This window comes from Eleutherodactylus coqui, chromosome 9 (assembly GCF_035609145.1).
Source record: "Eleutherodactylus coqui strain aEleCoq1 chromosome 9, aEleCoq1.hap1, whole genome shotgun sequence".
Taxonomy (NCBI): Eukaryota; Metazoa; Chordata; class Amphibia; order Anura; family Eleutherodactylidae; genus Eleutherodactylus; species Eleutherodactylus coqui.
Window position 1 is genome coordinate 124,621,880 of NC_089845.1, and position 18,236 is coordinate 124,640,115.

The 18,236-nt window shown below is 45.2% G+C and overlaps 1 protein-coding gene across 2 annotated transcripts in view; it reads right to left on the reverse strand.

Moving 5' to 3' along the window:
• Positions 1-18,236, reverse strand: part of SNTB1 (syntrophin beta 1) — a 161,515-nt gene that overhangs the window by 66,173 nt on the left and 77,106 nt on the right. For both annotated transcript variants that reach the window (XM_066578464.1, XM_066578463.1), the window contains exon 2: positions 15,832-16,048. In XM_066578464.1, the coding sequence (XP_066434561.1) occupies positions 15,832-16,048 (217 nt within the window). The remainder of the gene's footprint in view (positions 1-15,831; positions 16,049-18,236) is intronic.

The window sequence follows — 18,236 nt, forward strand, 5'->3', positions numbered from 1 at the left end:
TATTTTTTAGCTGTTTACAAAGTGTATTCATATATACTGGTGCAATTTGATAATGTACCGCATAGACAAAAACATGCAGTAAAGCACTTCGCATAGTATTTGGTGATTACAGTTGAATCCCATTAAACACATCTACTTGACCTGTAAAAACTGGGTAGCCAAAAGCCATATTAATCCTCGATGATAATGAGCACGGTTTTTATCCCCGTGGCACCTACCCACTAGTGATATGTTTTGTTGCGATGTGAGAACGAGTGAAAACGTAGGATTATGAAACCAATGATTGTCAATGGTTCAATACTCACTTACGATTTTTCACTCAAGCTTTGCAGTGCTAAGAAAAATCTGCGCTATCACTCATTGTTTTCCAAGGGGCCGGCGGCAGCAGCGCCGACCCCATTGAAAACATGGGGAGTACATCGCAGACTTCCCGCAGGGACCGCAAGAAAGGAGGAATCCTCTGCCACAGCTGTGACAGAAGTCTGCGATGTACTCCCTATGTTTTCAATGGGGCCGGCGCTGCTGCCGCCTCGTTGAAAGCAATGGGTTGCAGGCAACCCCCGCAGTGATGATTTTTGGGGAAGGGCTTGAAATATAAACCCTTCACTGGAAAATCAGCCCTAGCTGTAAAAAAATAAAATTTTTACTCACCTAGAAGAGCAGTCCAGCTCTTCTCTCGGCCTTGGCAGTTGTCTTCTGTCTTCCGGAAGTCGTGGATTGAAAAATCCACACCCCAGAAAGCGCTGCCTGTGATTGAAAACAATGACCGATATCGCAGATTTTTCTTAGTGCTGCGAGGCTTGAGTGAAAAATCGCAAATGAGTATGAAACCATTGAAAAATCATGGGTTTCATAATCACACGTTTTCACTCGCTCTCGCATCGCAAAAAAACATATTGCTACTCGGTAGGCGACCTTACGGTAAGATTCTGCTGCATACTTTTCCCATGGATTGTGACATGGATTTTGCGCCAAAATCTGCGTCTCATACGAAGAGAAATTTTATACACACAGATTTTAAATCTACTTCGCAGAAAAAAAATAAAGTAACATGACTTATTGACCCAAATTGCAATCCACATTAGAATAGTCCAGTTGTAAACTATTGCTGACTTATCTTTAGGATAGGTCATCAATAGCAGATTGGCCACCTGGGACCCCCGTTGTTCAGCTGTTCACCAAGCTTATGCACTCATTCACTTCAATGGGAACTTTGCCTGTAATACCAATCCCAGCCACTGCAGTGGGAATGGAGCTATCTGCTCACTGCAGAAATCAGCTCAGTGCACAGTCACTCTGGTCTGGCAAACAGCTGATCAGCTGGGATTCTGAATGGCAGACCCTCACGGTCCTACTATTGGAGGCCTATCTTGTGGATAAGCCATCAAGAGTTTATAACTGGACAACCTCTTTAAAAAATGTCCAGCTCACAATCTTGTGCCGCTAGTGAACAAAATGAATTACTAAGACACAGAATTAATTTTGTCCCCAGCCATATAATATGATGTTTATTCTGGTTCTGTATACAAAATATATGGCTGACGCCAGTAAGAAGGGGTGTAATTCAGTATGTAAGAAACAGATTTATAGTAAATAAAGGTCACAGATAAATGGCACATCTGATGCCACGACAAATAGTGGCAGCAAACGAAACAATAACTTGGGGAGACTTATTTGAGATTTAGTTCAATATATAACATGCAAACTGGCTCTCTTCCAGAAGATAAAAAAAAACTGTCTTGGCACGTCTTAATAGGCAGAAGTACATGGCAGCTCTGGGGGCCTTCAGAAGGCCCTGCGCTACCATGACACACGGACAGCACCTTGCAATCTCATCATGCATGGGGACCGTTCGAGTCTTACTATCGCAGATCAGGCCATTTAAATGCCGCTGTCAGAACTGACAAAACATTTCTAATTGGCACTCTTCTGAACGGAAAAAAACTTTTCGCTATTGCCCCCTACTGAAGGTAGATACCCTCTAAATCAATATCCAACCCTTTAAAGAGCCTTTAATTGCACCAACAGAGGAGGACACATCTTAATGGAGCTTTACAGCATCCAGTTTTCCTAATAAGAAGTCGTTAATGCAAATTAGGATCGGTCTAGTGCTATGGATTCAGCGGTAAGGAAGGGGGGGGGGGCAGACCTAAGGAGGACAATCGCCCTCTGCCTACATCCACTCTATGCCCCGTATGAGCTGGTGGCCGGTGCCCTGTGGACAGTACTGGTCACACAGAGCTAACTCCGACCATCTTCAGAGCTACGCTGGATCAAGTTAGGCCTGAACTATGAAGAAAAACAAAAAGAGCATTTGCCCCCAGGTCTGTATTGTATAAGCTGGCCATATACATTAGGCACAGTAAAAGTTGACTGATCAACAGCTTTCGCTGGGATGAGCTCACTGTATTATGTGTATATGGGGGTACTCTACTCGGAAAACATGTTGAAGGAAAGAAGAATTAGGCTATTTGGATTTCGGCATGCCAGATCCTTTATTTTTGTGGGGGATACACCACTGCCAGAGGAGTCCTCCAGTAGCTTATTGGACCATCCCCAATGGAAAAATCATGGATGCTGAGCCTAGAGGCCTCCACTAGACTCATAAACTGCAGGCAGTCAGTCAGTCCTACTAGGCCACAAGGGGCTACAAAATGTGGCTTTTCCCAGGTGTCATAAGTCCTCACGCATACGAGCGTTTTACAACTCATGACGTAATAACGTGGCCTATGGAACCTTGTTATACCGCCATATACCTCCGATCCCATGCTACGTTTTCGGGGTTTGGCGGATTGCACACGCATATTTTTTTTACACGTATCAGGAACAGGGTGGCAAAACATACAAGGAGATACAAATTGAAAACTTGGCTGAAACGGAACAAGAATATTTTTCTTTTCCAACTTCAGCATGAAATCCATCCCGGCTAACCATCAAAAAGAATATTATTTCCCTTTCCATGGTTTATTTAATGGATTTAATATCATCAAAACACACAGACACTTAAGTACAAGCTGCACCATATGATTATCTTATGTTTATTTGCCGAGGTCTAGAGAGAGCGGTTTCACATCTTTCCTTAGGAAGTCAATATATCTCGTCTCATCACCGAAGGTGGGGAGTTCAATTACTGGCCGCTCCTGTAAAATATCTGAAGCTTCAACTGGGTGCAAAATCATGCTCCTTGCAAAAAGTAATTATTCCATTTTTTTTTATACAACCTTCTTAGCAAAAACTTAGAGAGCAGTGTTAGAGTACATGGAATTACTCCTGCGTGGTCACCTCCAGGGGGCAGTACAATTGAAGGTTGTGCTACAGGGCTGGTAAATAGTTTCTTTTACTTAGTTTATCATGAGAATGACCAAATGACCTTGAGAAGTGATCGATTTTTTTTTTTTAAACTCGTTTTACTGAAAAGTAAATAAATTACATCTTTTGTAGCATTGTAATACATCAAAAGGCATGACAGATTAACGTACAGCTGAGAACTAGAGATGAGCGAGCATACTCGGTAAGAACAGATACTCAAGCGAGCATCGTCCTTATCGAGTACCTGCCTGCTCGCCTGCAAAGATTTGGGTGCCGGCGGGGGAGAACGGAGAGGAATGGGGAGGAGATCTCTCTCTCTCCCACCCGCTCCCTCCTGCTCACTTCCGCAACACAGCGCTTACCCCCACCGGCACCCGAATCTTTGTGGGCGAGCAGGCAGGTACTCGGTAAGGACGATACTCGCTCGAGTATCTGTCCTTACCGAGTACGCTCGCTCATCTCTACTGAGAACATATGACAAAGGGGGCAATTGTCAGTGGGCCTTGGGTTCCAGCCCCTAACAGTGTTTATTGATGGGGGCGTCTCTGAATCACTGAAATGGTGGATGAGAGTAAGCATGGAGGGTAGGACGTTAGTGGGAAACCGCACCATAGACCCCACACCTTATCAAATTTTCCTGGACATCTGCGCCCTTTATAAACTATATAATTATATGGAATAACGGAATTGACAAATTTCTGCCACAATGACACTGAGCGGTTCCTATGATCCATCCAATGTATTGCTATTACTTTCCTAGCTAAGAAAAGTACCTCTATCAAGAATATTCTAAGATGGTGCTGCCAAGTCTCCTCATCGAGTATTCCGAAGAGGCATATTTCATGGCTAGTAGGGACAGGGATTTCCAAAACTGCAGATAGGAGGTCTGTGACCTCTCCCCAGAAGCCTCGAACAACTGGACACTCCCAAATCATGTGCCAAAAATCAGTTGTGCTGTGGCAAAGAAGCGTAATGCTATCCCATTGCTTTCAATGAGGCCGGCACTGCTGCTGCTCCATTGAAAGCAATGGAATGAAGGCAACCTCTGCAGGGATTTTGGGGGGAAGGGCTTGAAATATAAGCGCTACCCTGAAAATAACCCCTAGCTGCATGAAAAAAAAAAACATCACCTAAAATCACTATCCGGCTCCGGCACTGTTCTTCATTACTTCTGGGCAGAGATTAAAAAATCCCCATCTTCTGGAAGTGCTACCTCTGAATGGCTGAGCGCAGGGACCAATCACAGCCATTCAATCATTCCCTGAAAATCCCTGCGGGGTTGTCTTCCTTGCATTGCTTTCAGCTGTCTGCCCCTTCCCTCCCCCGCACCGGCTCACCTTCCCTCTGACTGTTTGCAATGGGAGGGGGTGGAACGGGGGCAGAGCTAAGCACCCCCTCCCCCACCACCCTGCCCCTTGTCCACAGCCAGCAATTGGAGGGGGCCACCCCCTGTCCTGCCACCTTCCATTGCAAACAGCTGGAGGGGAGGAGAGAAGGGGGAGGGAGTTTAACAGTCACGCTGCTAAACTCCTTCCCGCCTACCTTCTCCGGCCGTTGTCATTGGCTCCCATAGGAGCGTATGGGAGTGCCCGTAGACCAGCCAGGAAAATAGTTCCAGGACTATCTTTCCTGCCTGGCGTAAAAGTGCCCGGCCGGGCGCTTTTACGCCGCGAGAATACGCCTGTGTGATCTGAAGCATTGGAATCCAATGCATCAGATGGTAGCATAAATAGGCTGGCTATGAAAACGGCGGCCGATATACGCTTGTGTGAATAAGCCCTTATTGTGTTTTTGGGAGGCAAATAAAAGAAAAATAGTAATTCTGGTGTTAGTTTTTAAATTATTTTTACAGCATTCACCCTGTGCGATAAATAACAAAATATGTCAATTTTCTGGATTATAACGAACGCAGTAATACCTATTATGTGTTCCTTTTTGGTATTTTATCCATTTAAAAGGTTTTTTGTTGGAAGAAATTCATATTTTTTTTTAAACAGGTTTTTTTTCCTTTAAATTAAACATTCTTGAACTTTTTTTGATGCGTATTTTTTGAAGATGCGATCGTTAGATTGCTACGATGGTGCATTGGGTTACTTATGTAGTGCATTCTACTAAACCTATGACAGCAGCCTACTAGCAGTGGAGTGGTCTAATAGACAGAGTTACATGGCAGACATAGAGACATTTGTCAGGCTTCCGGCTGTCATGGGAACCCACTGGTGCCTTTTGATTGTTCTGTGGGGTGTTGATATGTGACAGAAAGGGTCCCCATCCCTGTCCTCTGCTTACATGCTGTAGTTATTGATTTGGCATGTCAGCAGTTAAACTGACAGGATCTGATGTTTCCCTGCTACGGGCAGTTAGAGCAGGAGCCTGGCTGTCAGTAATCAGTAAAGTCACTGCCTTAAAAAGATGTATGTGCAAATTAAAAGCCCATTAGTGAGGTCAGTAAAAAGGCGTATCAGCCATCACTAAGGCGTTAAAGAAGACCTGTCATGTCCTCCTATTAGCGGGACCAGCTGCATAGCTTTGCAGCCAAGGACTCCAACAAGGTCTCTCCTTTTTCTCTACGCCGTCCTATTCCACCATAAAGGCTTTGAGTTTCAGTTCCCAGAGCTGTGAATGTGTCAGGTGGGCGGTCCCCACTGTTCATGGTCAATGGATGATGTCAGACTTGATTGTGCAGTGGGAACCGCCCATCTGACACATTCACACCAAAACGAAGAAAAGCTAGTACAGGCGATCAGGAGGGAGTAGAGGAAAATGAGAAACATCCTGGAAGTCATCGGGGCTGCGGCTACAAAGCTATACAGGTGGCCCTGCTGGCATAAGGACAAGACAAGTTGTCTCATTGGGTCTGGTACCCAGCACCCTTGACAAACCGCTGATTTTACCAGGGGAAGATGATATGACTAGCCAGACATTATAGTATTACATGGCATATGTAGTGTAATATGGCAGAGGAAAACGGAATCCTGAATGCACAAAGTACTTATTGACTCATCAGCTGTAAATATCTCACTTCACGTTGGCACCAGTAGGGTTAAGTCTAAATATTGCTCGGCCTACAGTCGTCGGAGCTATTTATGGCAACCTGGATTTCCTTAAATGCTCTGCAAATACACAATGCTTGTTCTATAGACTGACAGAAAGGTTGGCGTTCCTTGTTTGCAACATCTGGAGTGCAGCTGCATCTCAGGAGACCGTCAGATGCTCTTCCATCTCACAGCCGCTGGTAACCGGCTCCCCTGTGCTGAAAATAGGAAGACGGCGTCTATGTCCGAAATAACCGCCGCTTCCTGTTCTGGGCTCGGAGGTTTCGCAGAGAAGTAACAGACTATGGAGAGTCGGGCTTCATATATCGTGGTTTGTATGTTGGCTTTAGAGCTATTGGAGACTCCTTGCTCTTTCCTATTTGCTTTGAATACAGAGTATTACTGTATACTCTATGTACAAAGCAAAAAAAGGCAGGTTCCTGTGAAGCCCCGATCACTTGACAGAGCGTGTATTGGATTAGCTTGATTGGGGCACGCCATTTCCATGAGCAGACGCGTAGCTCGGTTTTCCTTCATCCGTAGCAAGGATTCAGTTTGGTGTTCGCCCATCGAAAGCTTAAAGGGGTTCTCCGGGACTTTTAAGTCTATATTCACACGGACGATTTTCCACACAAGTTTTGTCCGATTGCAAGATGGACAGAACTCGCAAGGAAAAAGAATCCACTGATTGGATGGGTTTATTTGGGTTTATTTTTTCTCACCAAAAGTCCGAGCTGAAAAATGATTGCACGTCTTATTTTTGGGTTATTCTTGTTCACCCCTTTTTTCCTGTGGGAGCAGGAAAAAAGCTACATAGCATTCTCATGTCATGCTGTTTGCATGCAAGTACGATCCGTTTTTCAAGAATTTTACTATTGCGCCCACATGCAATTTTTTTTGCCACGTGTACGAAAAACGTGAAATAAAAATGTGTGAAAAATAGAGATGAGCGAACGTACTCGGATAGGCACTACTCATCCGAGTAATGTGCTTTATCCGAGTATCGCTGTACTCGTCTTGAAAGATTCGGGGAGCGCCGCGGAGCGGGGAGCTGCAGGGGAGAGCCGGGAGGAACGGAGGGGAGATCTTTCTCTCCTTCTCTCCCGCCCGCTCTCCCCTGCTCCCCGCCGCAACTCACCTGTCAGCAGCGGCGCTCCCCGAATCTTTCAAGACGAGCACAGCGATACTCGGATAAAGCACATTACTCGGACGAGTAGTGCTTATCCGAGTACGTTCACTCATCTCTAGTGAAAAACAAACATAAATCTGATGCAAATCGCGCGTATTTATCTCAAATGTATCGTAGCTGCAGAAAAGTCGCAGTGAAATCGCAGGTGAAATAGTTAGTTTTTCACTGACTTACAAAAAGCCATTGAAATGAATGGGTGCAGTGTGAATACAGCCTTAGGCCGCCTGCAGACGGGCGGAAATGCCGTCCTTGGAAGCTGCCATAGGATTGCGTTAACAAACGCGATCCTAGGCAGACGGCCGCAATTTGTCCGTGCGAAATCATGCGCAGCAGGCTCTATCTCTGTGCGGGGCTCACAGAGCCCCGCACAGAAATCTCACGCCCCGGCCGCCGGCTCCAGTCTGTGCATACGCCGGCTGCCCGTGAGTATGCGCTGCTCTCTGTAGGGGCTCAGGTCGGGTCCCGCTGCGAGAATTCTCGCAGCCGGATCCGACTGGGCCGTCTACAGGCGGCCTTAAGCTGGCGACTCGCTACTGTATTCTAGCCTCCGTCTTGCGTCTATAAAAGTGCATCTTGGCCTGATCGCGGGTTTCCTGACCTAAACTCTGAGAATCGTATCAATGCACGATGTGTGGACTTCGGTTCAGGAAACCTGCAGCTAGGCCAGGATACACTTTCGAGTTACCAAGGCAAAACACAGGCGGAAATACAGTCGTGTGTCACAGGCCATAAAGTTAGTGTACTTGTTATGGTTCGCAACCACAGCCATCCCCACTCAGCTTCTACTAGGGCTGCGGTTGGTTGCCTTGTATCCAAGCTGCACGCTGTGTCCTCTCTTCACAACGCCCCTTGGCTTCCGCCATAGGTTGCTGGCGTGCTCCCGTCCCCAGACTTAAGGGGCCAGTGCGCGCTCCCATAACCTGTTCCACACCAATCCTCTCTCAGCACCTGCTATATTAGGCATCCACCGACAAAGCTGCCTAAGCAATTGGTTCCTACCATTATGATAAAGCCCCAGTTTGTGCATTCTCCTGGTCAAGTCCTCTACTTGCTCTTACTATAACATTCCTCAATCCACAATGACATGCATGTACCAGTAATATATCATTGAAGGCATTACTACCCACAATGGTTGGCGCAGTGGCCGCACACAGTGCTTAATGATCATGATCGCCGGTGTCTAGAATTGTCCATGCAAACAGACAACCAACTCTAGCAGAAATCAAATCCGCATCCAATGCAGGAGGCCCTACACACTATGCAGGTCAGTGTTTTTTAGCCTCCATGGGACATGGGAGCAGAAGACCCACCAGAGTGCCCCTGTTAATACCACAACACCGGACACAACACCTGACCTGGGCTTGTGAGGTTACTAACTGGACCCTTGAGGACTGCCAACATGGTATTGTCCGACAGGATATGGTACCAATTGTTTTGGACTTATGATAAGGTTTAGCATAGACCCCATGAAGCCATGAACCCTCAATTGTCAATAAGGCACTGTACAGACTGGTGGGGTTTCAATACTGGTGTGGGGTGTGGAATAAGTTGGCACTATACAAATAAAGATCATTATAATTTATTATTGTTCTCATGTCATGGGTTGGGTCCACTGGTTCGCCTGAACACATCATTGACCTCTTCCCACTAGGATTTTCTGCTTGGTGACTAATTGCAGCCCTTCACAGACTTTATGTACATCCACAATGATGGGATATTCCATCAGAATAATGTACGTTGCCATCGGGCCCAAGATATCCAGATTTGGTTCGAGGAGCATTCAGGAGAGTTCCTATGAATAGTGTGACCTACACCCGACATGATCCCAATCAAGCATTTAGGGGTTGCGATCCTGCATCTACAAGTACCACTTAGCTGTCGGTGGCTATCCGGACAGCTTGGTTCAACATCCCTCCAGACATGTTGCGTCTACTTGTGGAATCAATACCACATTGAACAGCTGCACTGGGCCGAGCTAAAGGGCCACACAATATTAGTTCCTGCCCCATAACTTTTGGCACATCAGTGCAAGTTAAAAGCTGAATCCAAGTTGGTGGCATTCAACGTGGTCACCATGTTGCTGATATGGCCTAATAGGTTTGCCTCTTCTCCTACAGTTCATGTCTAAAGTTGGTTCATCGTCTGCCGAACTGTTTTCATTTTAAATGGGCGTTTCCTTACTTTTAAAACACCCTTTATAAGGCTGTAAGTGGATACATACACTATATGGACAAAAGTATTTGGACACTGCATGTTTTTCAGAAAAAGTGTTTTATTCTTCTATTTAGTAAGGTGTCGGCCCTCCTTTTACTTGTATTACAGCGACAACATGTCGAGGCATACTTTCCACAAGTTCTCTGTAAGGGCGCCTGCACACGAGCGGAAATTCCACGGCGGGATTTCCTGAGGAATTTCCGTCCCTGGAAGCTGCCATAAGATTGCGTTTACAAACGCAATCCTATGCAGACGGCCGCGATTTGGCCATGCGAAATCTCGCGCGGCACGCAAATTGCGGCATGCTCACTCGCCGGCCCTCTCTGCGCATGCGCCGGCTGCCCAGCAGCCGGCACATGAAAGAGCCAGGGCTGCGGGAGCAGGTGAGTGCCGCGCTGCTCTCTGCAGACGCTCGGGTCGGGTCCCGCTGCGAGAATTCTCACAGCCGGATCCGACCCGGCCGTCTGTAGGCGGCCTAAGTTTGGGCAGGAATAGCTCACCATTCCTCGTGCAAGGCTGTAAGAAGAGATTGTTGTGAAGATGGGCGTGGGTGGCGGTGTCGTACCCGTCGCTCCAGTTGGTCCCACAAGTGCTCCATCGGATTGTGATCGGGGCTCTGGCACGCCAGTCAAGCAAATTCACCTTATTTGCAGGAAACCAGTCCAGCACACGCTTTGCAGTATGAGACGGAGCTCTATCCTCTATGCTGATTTTCTGCAGTGTCCAAATACTTTTGTCCATATAGTGTATATAGAAGTAACGAAGATAGTGTCAGCCTTATAAAAGATAATCCAGGGTAGACAATGGCAGTTCAATAGTTAATTAATATCTCAAAAAAACTATATTTTAAATAAAGGAGCCCAGATCTGACTTTATTCACACCTTCACCTCATTTCCTCAAATGTTAAATACTTGGATGAAAGGTCTTAATTAAAACGAAGGAGCCACAAGAGACTCAATTACATCTTCGTAATGACCGAAAATGACAAATATCTCATAAAACTGAAGCGATTAAAAAAAGAACCCCCAAAAACTATCAAAAAATATATTTTTTAATGCTCTTAGCACGTTAACAATTTTCTTAGAATAATTTATGCGCCTTAGTTCCTTGCTACCTGGATTTAAATTAAACTTGTAAAAGAATGTTAAGTCAATGTGAATGGTCTCCGAGGGGCCGGCGACTATTTTATTAAAAAAAGAATTGGTGGCATGGCGAGAGCAGAATATTTTAGCAATGTTAATCTAACTCATGCTGCTCACTCTCCCGAGCCTCTGGTATTATGAAGTAGGTCAAGGTAATTACTAATGCAACAATGTTTACCTCTGCTTTATAATAAAAGTGTCATATGCCAAGGATTGAAGGCAAGAACAGTCCCTGAAAGGTAAAGTAACGGGTAACATGGCACAGGAGCCACTTCTGTGTGCCAGGATGGGATTTGAAGGTGCTTGGCCTGCTTAGGAATTTTTAATAATATATATTGCAAAAATGACTTACGGGAATGGACAGGCTTATAAGATGGCATGACCGGCTGGAAGCCTGCATGGCATGGCTTATACACGAAATTGCACAGAGCTGTAGGACGGTTTGATGGCCAACATTTAAATCAATTATGGATGAGATGGCTTATATGGAGTCATAGTAATGCATACATTCAGCTTGGAAGATTAGTGGCTCCTTATTTTCCAAGAAATACTTTGCGGAAAGAGAAGTGGTTGTCTTAAGCATCTACTGTATGTGCCAAAGTTCCAATGTATGTGTGACCTTCCAGCTATACTGGAGGACAGAACCAACTGAGCGGCACACAATTTCACCTATGGACCCTCTTTTTTTTCTGTCTGCCTTCCTGAGTGTCCAACCTTCGCATGCGTATATGGAGATTGCAAATACGACTGCATTTATTATTCGGATCTTTGCGCTGTCTCATCAATAGCTCGGCATCCCTTGCTAGGCAGAGAACGTTACGTCACTAGTGATGCAACTTACACTGACCTGCAGGAAGAAGAATGCCGAGCATGGACCTGGGGACTATTGCAGAGAGGCAGCGTGCATGCGCAGTCTCAGCAATAGCTCGGCACTCCCTGCTAGGCAGTGAACGCTACCTCGCTAGTGACATAACCTACAATGACATGCAGGAAGGAGACTGCCTGTGAATGGATGCTTCGTCACCGGAAGAAGAAGAATCGGCCGGCTGGAGGTGAGGTGACCCGGGGTACGGCAAGAGCCAGGAGAAGATCGGCGAGGAGAAGATCGGTGAGGAGAAGATGCGGTAAGACAGCTGACGGGGAAAGAATAGGTAAGTATAGAATTTTTTTTCTAATGACAGAACCCTTTAAAGAACCTAGTGTAGTGTAGTTAGGCCTGCCATCATCATCTGCCTTCCTGTTGGATGATCGTCGGCTGAAGAAGCTTCTAGTCGTCATCATCATCTTCCTCACTCTTCTGCTGACCTGCAGCCGATCGTCCTGTTATTCCTGAGGAATCCTGCGCCTTCCACCCGCTACAGGCACCTGCCATCAAGATCCATTTTACCTCTGAGGTATTGTGCATAGGACTCCCTGCACACGTATATATACCTGGGTATATAGGAACAGTTATTTGGGACTGCTGGCCTAAATATTGACTACTGTTATATTCAATGTAATGTATATCTGTGCCATCCCCAATTCTGACTTTATAAAGTTGCTGTAATAATCGTTATTGTTATCTCACTATAATTATTGATGTTGTATAATTTGAATATAGATGGTTGCCTGTTTATGGTAATGCATAGGGAATTCTCAGGAAGAGATCCTTGTTATGTCAGAGAGGAGGCACAGACGAAAAACTCATTTATATACCCATTCTTCCACTCAGCGGAGGTGCCAGGTCTCTGTGTTGCATACGGGTTAGCACCAGGGCCTGTTGGGGAGGATTATTCTTCATTCTCGCCCAACCAGGGTTACACTCCTTCATTCAGTTTGCACTTTGTTAACTGACAACCATAAACTATTAACACTTGTATTTTTGAAAGCACTCTTACTATGCAGCATTTTTTCCACACCTGCCTAAAACTTTGGCGCAGCGCTGTATCTTAAGCTAAAATTCTAGCTAGATTATAAAGATTCTTACATGTTGCTATAAAAAGTCATAACGATTGGTAAAAGTTCTTTTCCCAGGGCTCCCATTATTTTTGAAGCATCCCCGATTTACTCTGAAGCACTGGGACCACTTTAGCAGTAGGTAGATAAATCAGAAAATCTGACACATTCTATATCCCATGGTGCTGTGCCAGGTATCAAAGAAGATCAGTGCTGGAGGGGGCTGCGCGAATTAGGAAAAGAGCCGTCACCATCATAAAAATGTATAAAACCATGGCGTCTGTGGGAATGTTTATATATAGACAGCTAATGTTTGTAGGCTTGGAAGAATTCTCTATAACTTACTGCTTTATTACTAGCACTTCATAGAATATCCATCCTCCTCAGGTTTGTTTGGATAAAGTCCGGAGAGACAATGGGACTGATTTATCATTGTTCTCTATGCCGGGGCAAAAATATCAATCAGTATATGACAATTTGATAAGTTTGTTGCGTTTTGGCCTGGTGAAAAAAGTTCAAGGCAAAAAAAAAAAAAATGGAGGGAATTTAATGCCTTAGGCCTTATGCACATGGACGGATTCTCATAGCGTGCTATGGTGAAAAGATTCGTCATAAACACAAGCAGAAAGTATTTTCGGTTTCCGCTCGAGGATGAAAAACTGCAGCATGCTCCATTTTACTGCGGTTCCCGCACAGACGGCTTCCATTGAAGTCAATGAATTGACATTGAGAATGGACCGGGTATTTTGCGGGAAAAGCAGAAGTTAAAAAAAAAAATTTGTACTACGTAAATCCGACAGCGCGCCATGCGGACAATCCGCAGTACAGAAAGAAGAAAAACAAACCAGGTACGCACGGATTTCACTGCTGCCAGGGCTGTATTCCGCATACAGAATCCAACCCGCCCGTGTACATGTGGCTTTAGGGCTCAGTCACACGGGCGTTTTGTCACACGATTTTTTTTGTGCGCAAAACTGATGCGCTCAAAAAATCGTGTGACCTAAGCGGGCAGCACGGTGGAAAAAAACGCTGCTAGCAGCGTTTATCTGCCCTAAGGGCTCGGTCACACGGGCATTTTTACGATCAAAAAGAGCACTGCCCGCCATCCTCTGCCACAGCTGTGGCAGAGGAGAATGATGTTCTCCCCTTGAATTCAACGGGGCCAGCAATACAGCCAGCTCCATTGAAAGCAATGGTCTGCCGGCAAGCGCTGTATTAATTTTTGGGGAAGGGCTTTAAATATAAGCCCTTCCCTGAAAACCATCCTAAAAAAGTGTAAAAAAAAAAAATCCATACTCGCCTCTCTGCAGCTGCCAAGGCTCAGCTGCATCCAGCAGGCTCTTCTCCAGAACTGCATTCAGTAGTATTCAGCAGCCAGGGAATTAAAATGCCCCCCTGCTGAATGGGCTGCCTCTGATTGGATGAGCACTGTGACCAATCAGAGGCAGCTCTCAGCTGTCATTCAATAGCCTGGCTTGACAAAGACCTCTCTAGGTTGAAACGTTGCCAGATCTTTTTAAATATGGAACAATAAAGGTTTCAAACTTTATTTAATATCACCTCTGGTTGCTGCCGGCTTTTTTTATTTTATTGTTTGCCCGTACAACACATTGTGATTTCATTGCATTGAGGAAGAGCTGGTCAGAACCCCAAAATGCGGCTGTCAGAGCCATGCACTTCATGTATTCAGTGCACCATGTTTCCAGGGAAATTGTGCTAAGCCCGGCATAGGAAATGCTAGGCTTACTAACTTTTTCCCTGTATCTATTGCAATACTATGGACTCAGTTTGCGTTTTACTTGTGCAGAAGGCAGAAATATAGCAGTATACCCACATTGGAACAGCTCAGTAAATAAATTCTGTACCAGAACCAGGCTCAGTACATGTATACAGTACCAGAACCAAGCTCAGTACATAAATGCAGCACCACAGCCAAGCTCATAAATACAGCATAAACTAACCTCATAACATAAATGTAGTGTAAGCCAAGCTCTGTACATAAATACAATACCAGAATCAAACTCATAACATTAATACAGTAGTACTGTGTTTCCCCAAAAATAAGATCCTGTCTTACATTATTTTTTGCCCCAAAAGAGGCACGGGGTCTTAAATTCAGGGTGTGCCTTATCCTCACCTACCAGGCACCGTCTGGGTCCCTTCCGCTGGCCTCCTGTGCTCCGGCAGTCCTCAGTGTCCACAAAGCATTGCTTGTTGGTAACAGGGTTTGAAAACTGCGCCTCCAGCAAGTGATTGCTCTGATTGCTTCTTGAGCGTTGTGGCTCAGCCAATCAGAGCCAGTGCTCGATGAACCAATCAGACCCCTTTAATGCGATGCTGTGATTGGTTCATCGAGTGCCGGCTCTGATTGGCTGAGCTACGGAGCTCGAGATCCAATCAATCAGTGCAATCACTTGTTGGAGGCGGAGTTTACAAACCCCGTTACCAGTAAGCGATGCTCTGCCAGCCCCGGGGACTGCACGGAGACCTGGATTGCACCTGCTAGGTAAGTATTGCCTTTTTCCCATTTAGCGTAGCTAGGGCTTATTTTTGGGGTAAGGCTTATATTTCAAGCTCCCACTCCCAAGAATCAGGCTAGGGCTTATTATTAGGATAGATCTTATTTTCGGGGAAACACGGTAGAACTAATAGGGGGCTGACAGTGGCACCTTAGAATATCAGAGGGGAAGAGAGAGCCAGGAGGAGGATGATTCATGTAGGCCCACAAGATAGTGCCGCATTTAGGAAGATCATCTGGTTGGGTGGACTGAAGTGGAAAGAGTGCTCCCAGCCTATATCCACCAGGTGCCACCCCAAAAACTAGGGCTGGCGCCGTGTGCAACCTCATAGATTGCAAATAGCCAAGACCAGCCATGAGTGCAGTCATATGTATGGATAAACAGTGAAGGAGGAGGGGGTTTGTTCCTTAATGTATAGAGAGAATATGGTACTTTTGCTGCCTCCTGAGGCATGATGGGAGTAACTTGCTCTTTTCAATAGATTTACCTGTTCTCTGGATCAGGAGTGGTTAGATTCCTTGTCACAAAGCACATTTTGAGTGGAATGGTTTTCCTGTCTCCATAACTGGGCAGAGAAATAGGTGATGGCGGACACTTCGAAGAATTTCCCAACCGCGGAGATTCAGGAGGAGGAGTCTCCCAACCAATTTCCGATACTGGAGATCCTTTCTTGACGTAAGGAGTGGCTTCTCGCATGTACTTCACTACAAAAAACATAAAACACCACAATTACTATATATCACCCAACAAGTACTGTATATAGATGTAGCACCCATAGAAACTACTATCCCTACTTTACAAGCCGCATCTGGCTTGGTCTGGGAAGGAGGCAGCTTAAGACATAAGGGCTTCTCTTTTTTCCTGCGGTGACTGACTTCAAAGGACTCTTTTCATCTACTGTATTCACTTAATAAGGAAGAGGTCTTGTAATATGATCAAAAGGAGCGAGGCATTAGTGACTATGACGGTGAGAGGCAAAAATGAACCAGACAATGCCATTCTGAGTGTGGTGTGTAATGTCAAGTCATTGTGAGCAACAAAATAAACAAATCTTTACAGTATCTATCTATCTAGGCTGGAGCTGGCCCACAGGGTAATCCCCCAATGGGCCCTGGACCAGGAGTGTGCCCCCAGCCCTCCTGTACAAGTAGCACTATATATCTATCTACCTAATTATCAATCTACATATCTTTCTATCTACTACCGTGTTCCCCCGAATAGAGCCCGCCACTACCAACCCTTAGGCCCCCTGTTCACGGGCGATGCGAAGTCCCGCGGCAGATTTCTGCCGCGGGAGCCACCGCCGCCAAATCTCTGCCGGTCAGCCCTATCTGATAGATAGGCTTGCTGCGGAGAATCGGGGCAATTCACAGCATGCTGCAAATTGCCCGCCGCGAGCGGAGAATCGCAATGATTCTCCGCTCATGGACAGGTGCCGACACTTTCCATAGCAATGCTATAGAAAGCATCGGCCGGCGTGATTCACGGGTGGTTTACCGCCGGCAAAATCACTGCCGTGGACAGGGGGTCTTACTGTCTCTCACGCAAGTGCTCAGACCTTTGTTGTTATCTGCGTTTTTACTGCATATTCTGAGCAGTAAAGACGCCAAGAAAGCCCTTGGCCGCCAACACAGGATCACTTCATGGTTACAAAAGTCATAAATCCCGCCTCCACAAAGCGATGCCTGCGATTGGTTCTTTGAGAGCTGCATTGATTGGCTGAGTCGCGGACTACGGAAACCATGCTGGGGCTCTAGAGAGTAGTGACTCGGCTGACCTGTGTGAAAAGCACTGTAAAAATGCAGCAATTGCATTTTTACGGCCCTTTTTACTCACCTAAAGCATTTCTTTTTTTAATGAACTCTAACTAGGGCTGTTTTTTAGGGTAGGACTTATATGTCAAGCCTCCCTGAAAAACTTGAAAAATCATTCTAGGGCTTATTTTCGAGGAAACAGGGTATCTACTCCATTAAATATCTATCTTCTATCAAATTATCTCACAACTATATAGTACATAGAAATATAATCTATCTAGCCATCAATTTCTCTATTATCTTCCTATCAGCTAATTATCTATTATCTATCTACATATCTATCATATATCTATTTATCTATCTATTGCATCTATGTATATTTCTATTATCTAATTATCTTCTTAGCCACAGTATCAATCTACTATATAATAATGAATCTTACTTTCCATATACCAATTATATATCTATCATCTATCTACATATATTTCTATGTACTATGGATCTATCTTTGTATGTAATTAAATATCTCCATCTAGTTGTCTATCCACTATATAATTATCTATCTTGCTATCTAACTTGCTATATATGAATTACCTAGCTATTAGAGATGAGCGAGCATACTCGCTAAGGACAATTGCTCGAGCGAGCATTGTCCTTAGTGAGTACCTGCCCGCTCGGAAGAAAAGGTTCGGCTGCCGGCGCGGGTGACAGGTGAGTTGCGGCGGTGAGTGGGGGGCAGAGAGAGATATCTCCTCCGTTCCTCCCCGCTCCCCGCCCGCTGCTGGCAGCCGAATCTTTTCTTCCGAGCGGGCAGGTACTCGCTAAGGGCAATGCTCGCTTGAGTAATTGCCCTTAGCGAGTATGCTCGCTCATCTCTACTAGCTATCGATTTATCGAATTATCTACCTATGTATATTTCAATTTACTATCTATCTTTCTATTTAATCATCCCTATCTACTTGTCTTTCTACTATATAATTATCTGTATATTAATTATCTTTCTAAACATTAGCTTTTTATCAACTATTTAATTATCTATCCAGCACTAAACTAATAATTTTTTCACTTATCTACCTAATATCCATCTCGCTCTCCATCTCATCCCTTTCTGTCTCGCTCTCCATCTCATCCCTTTCTG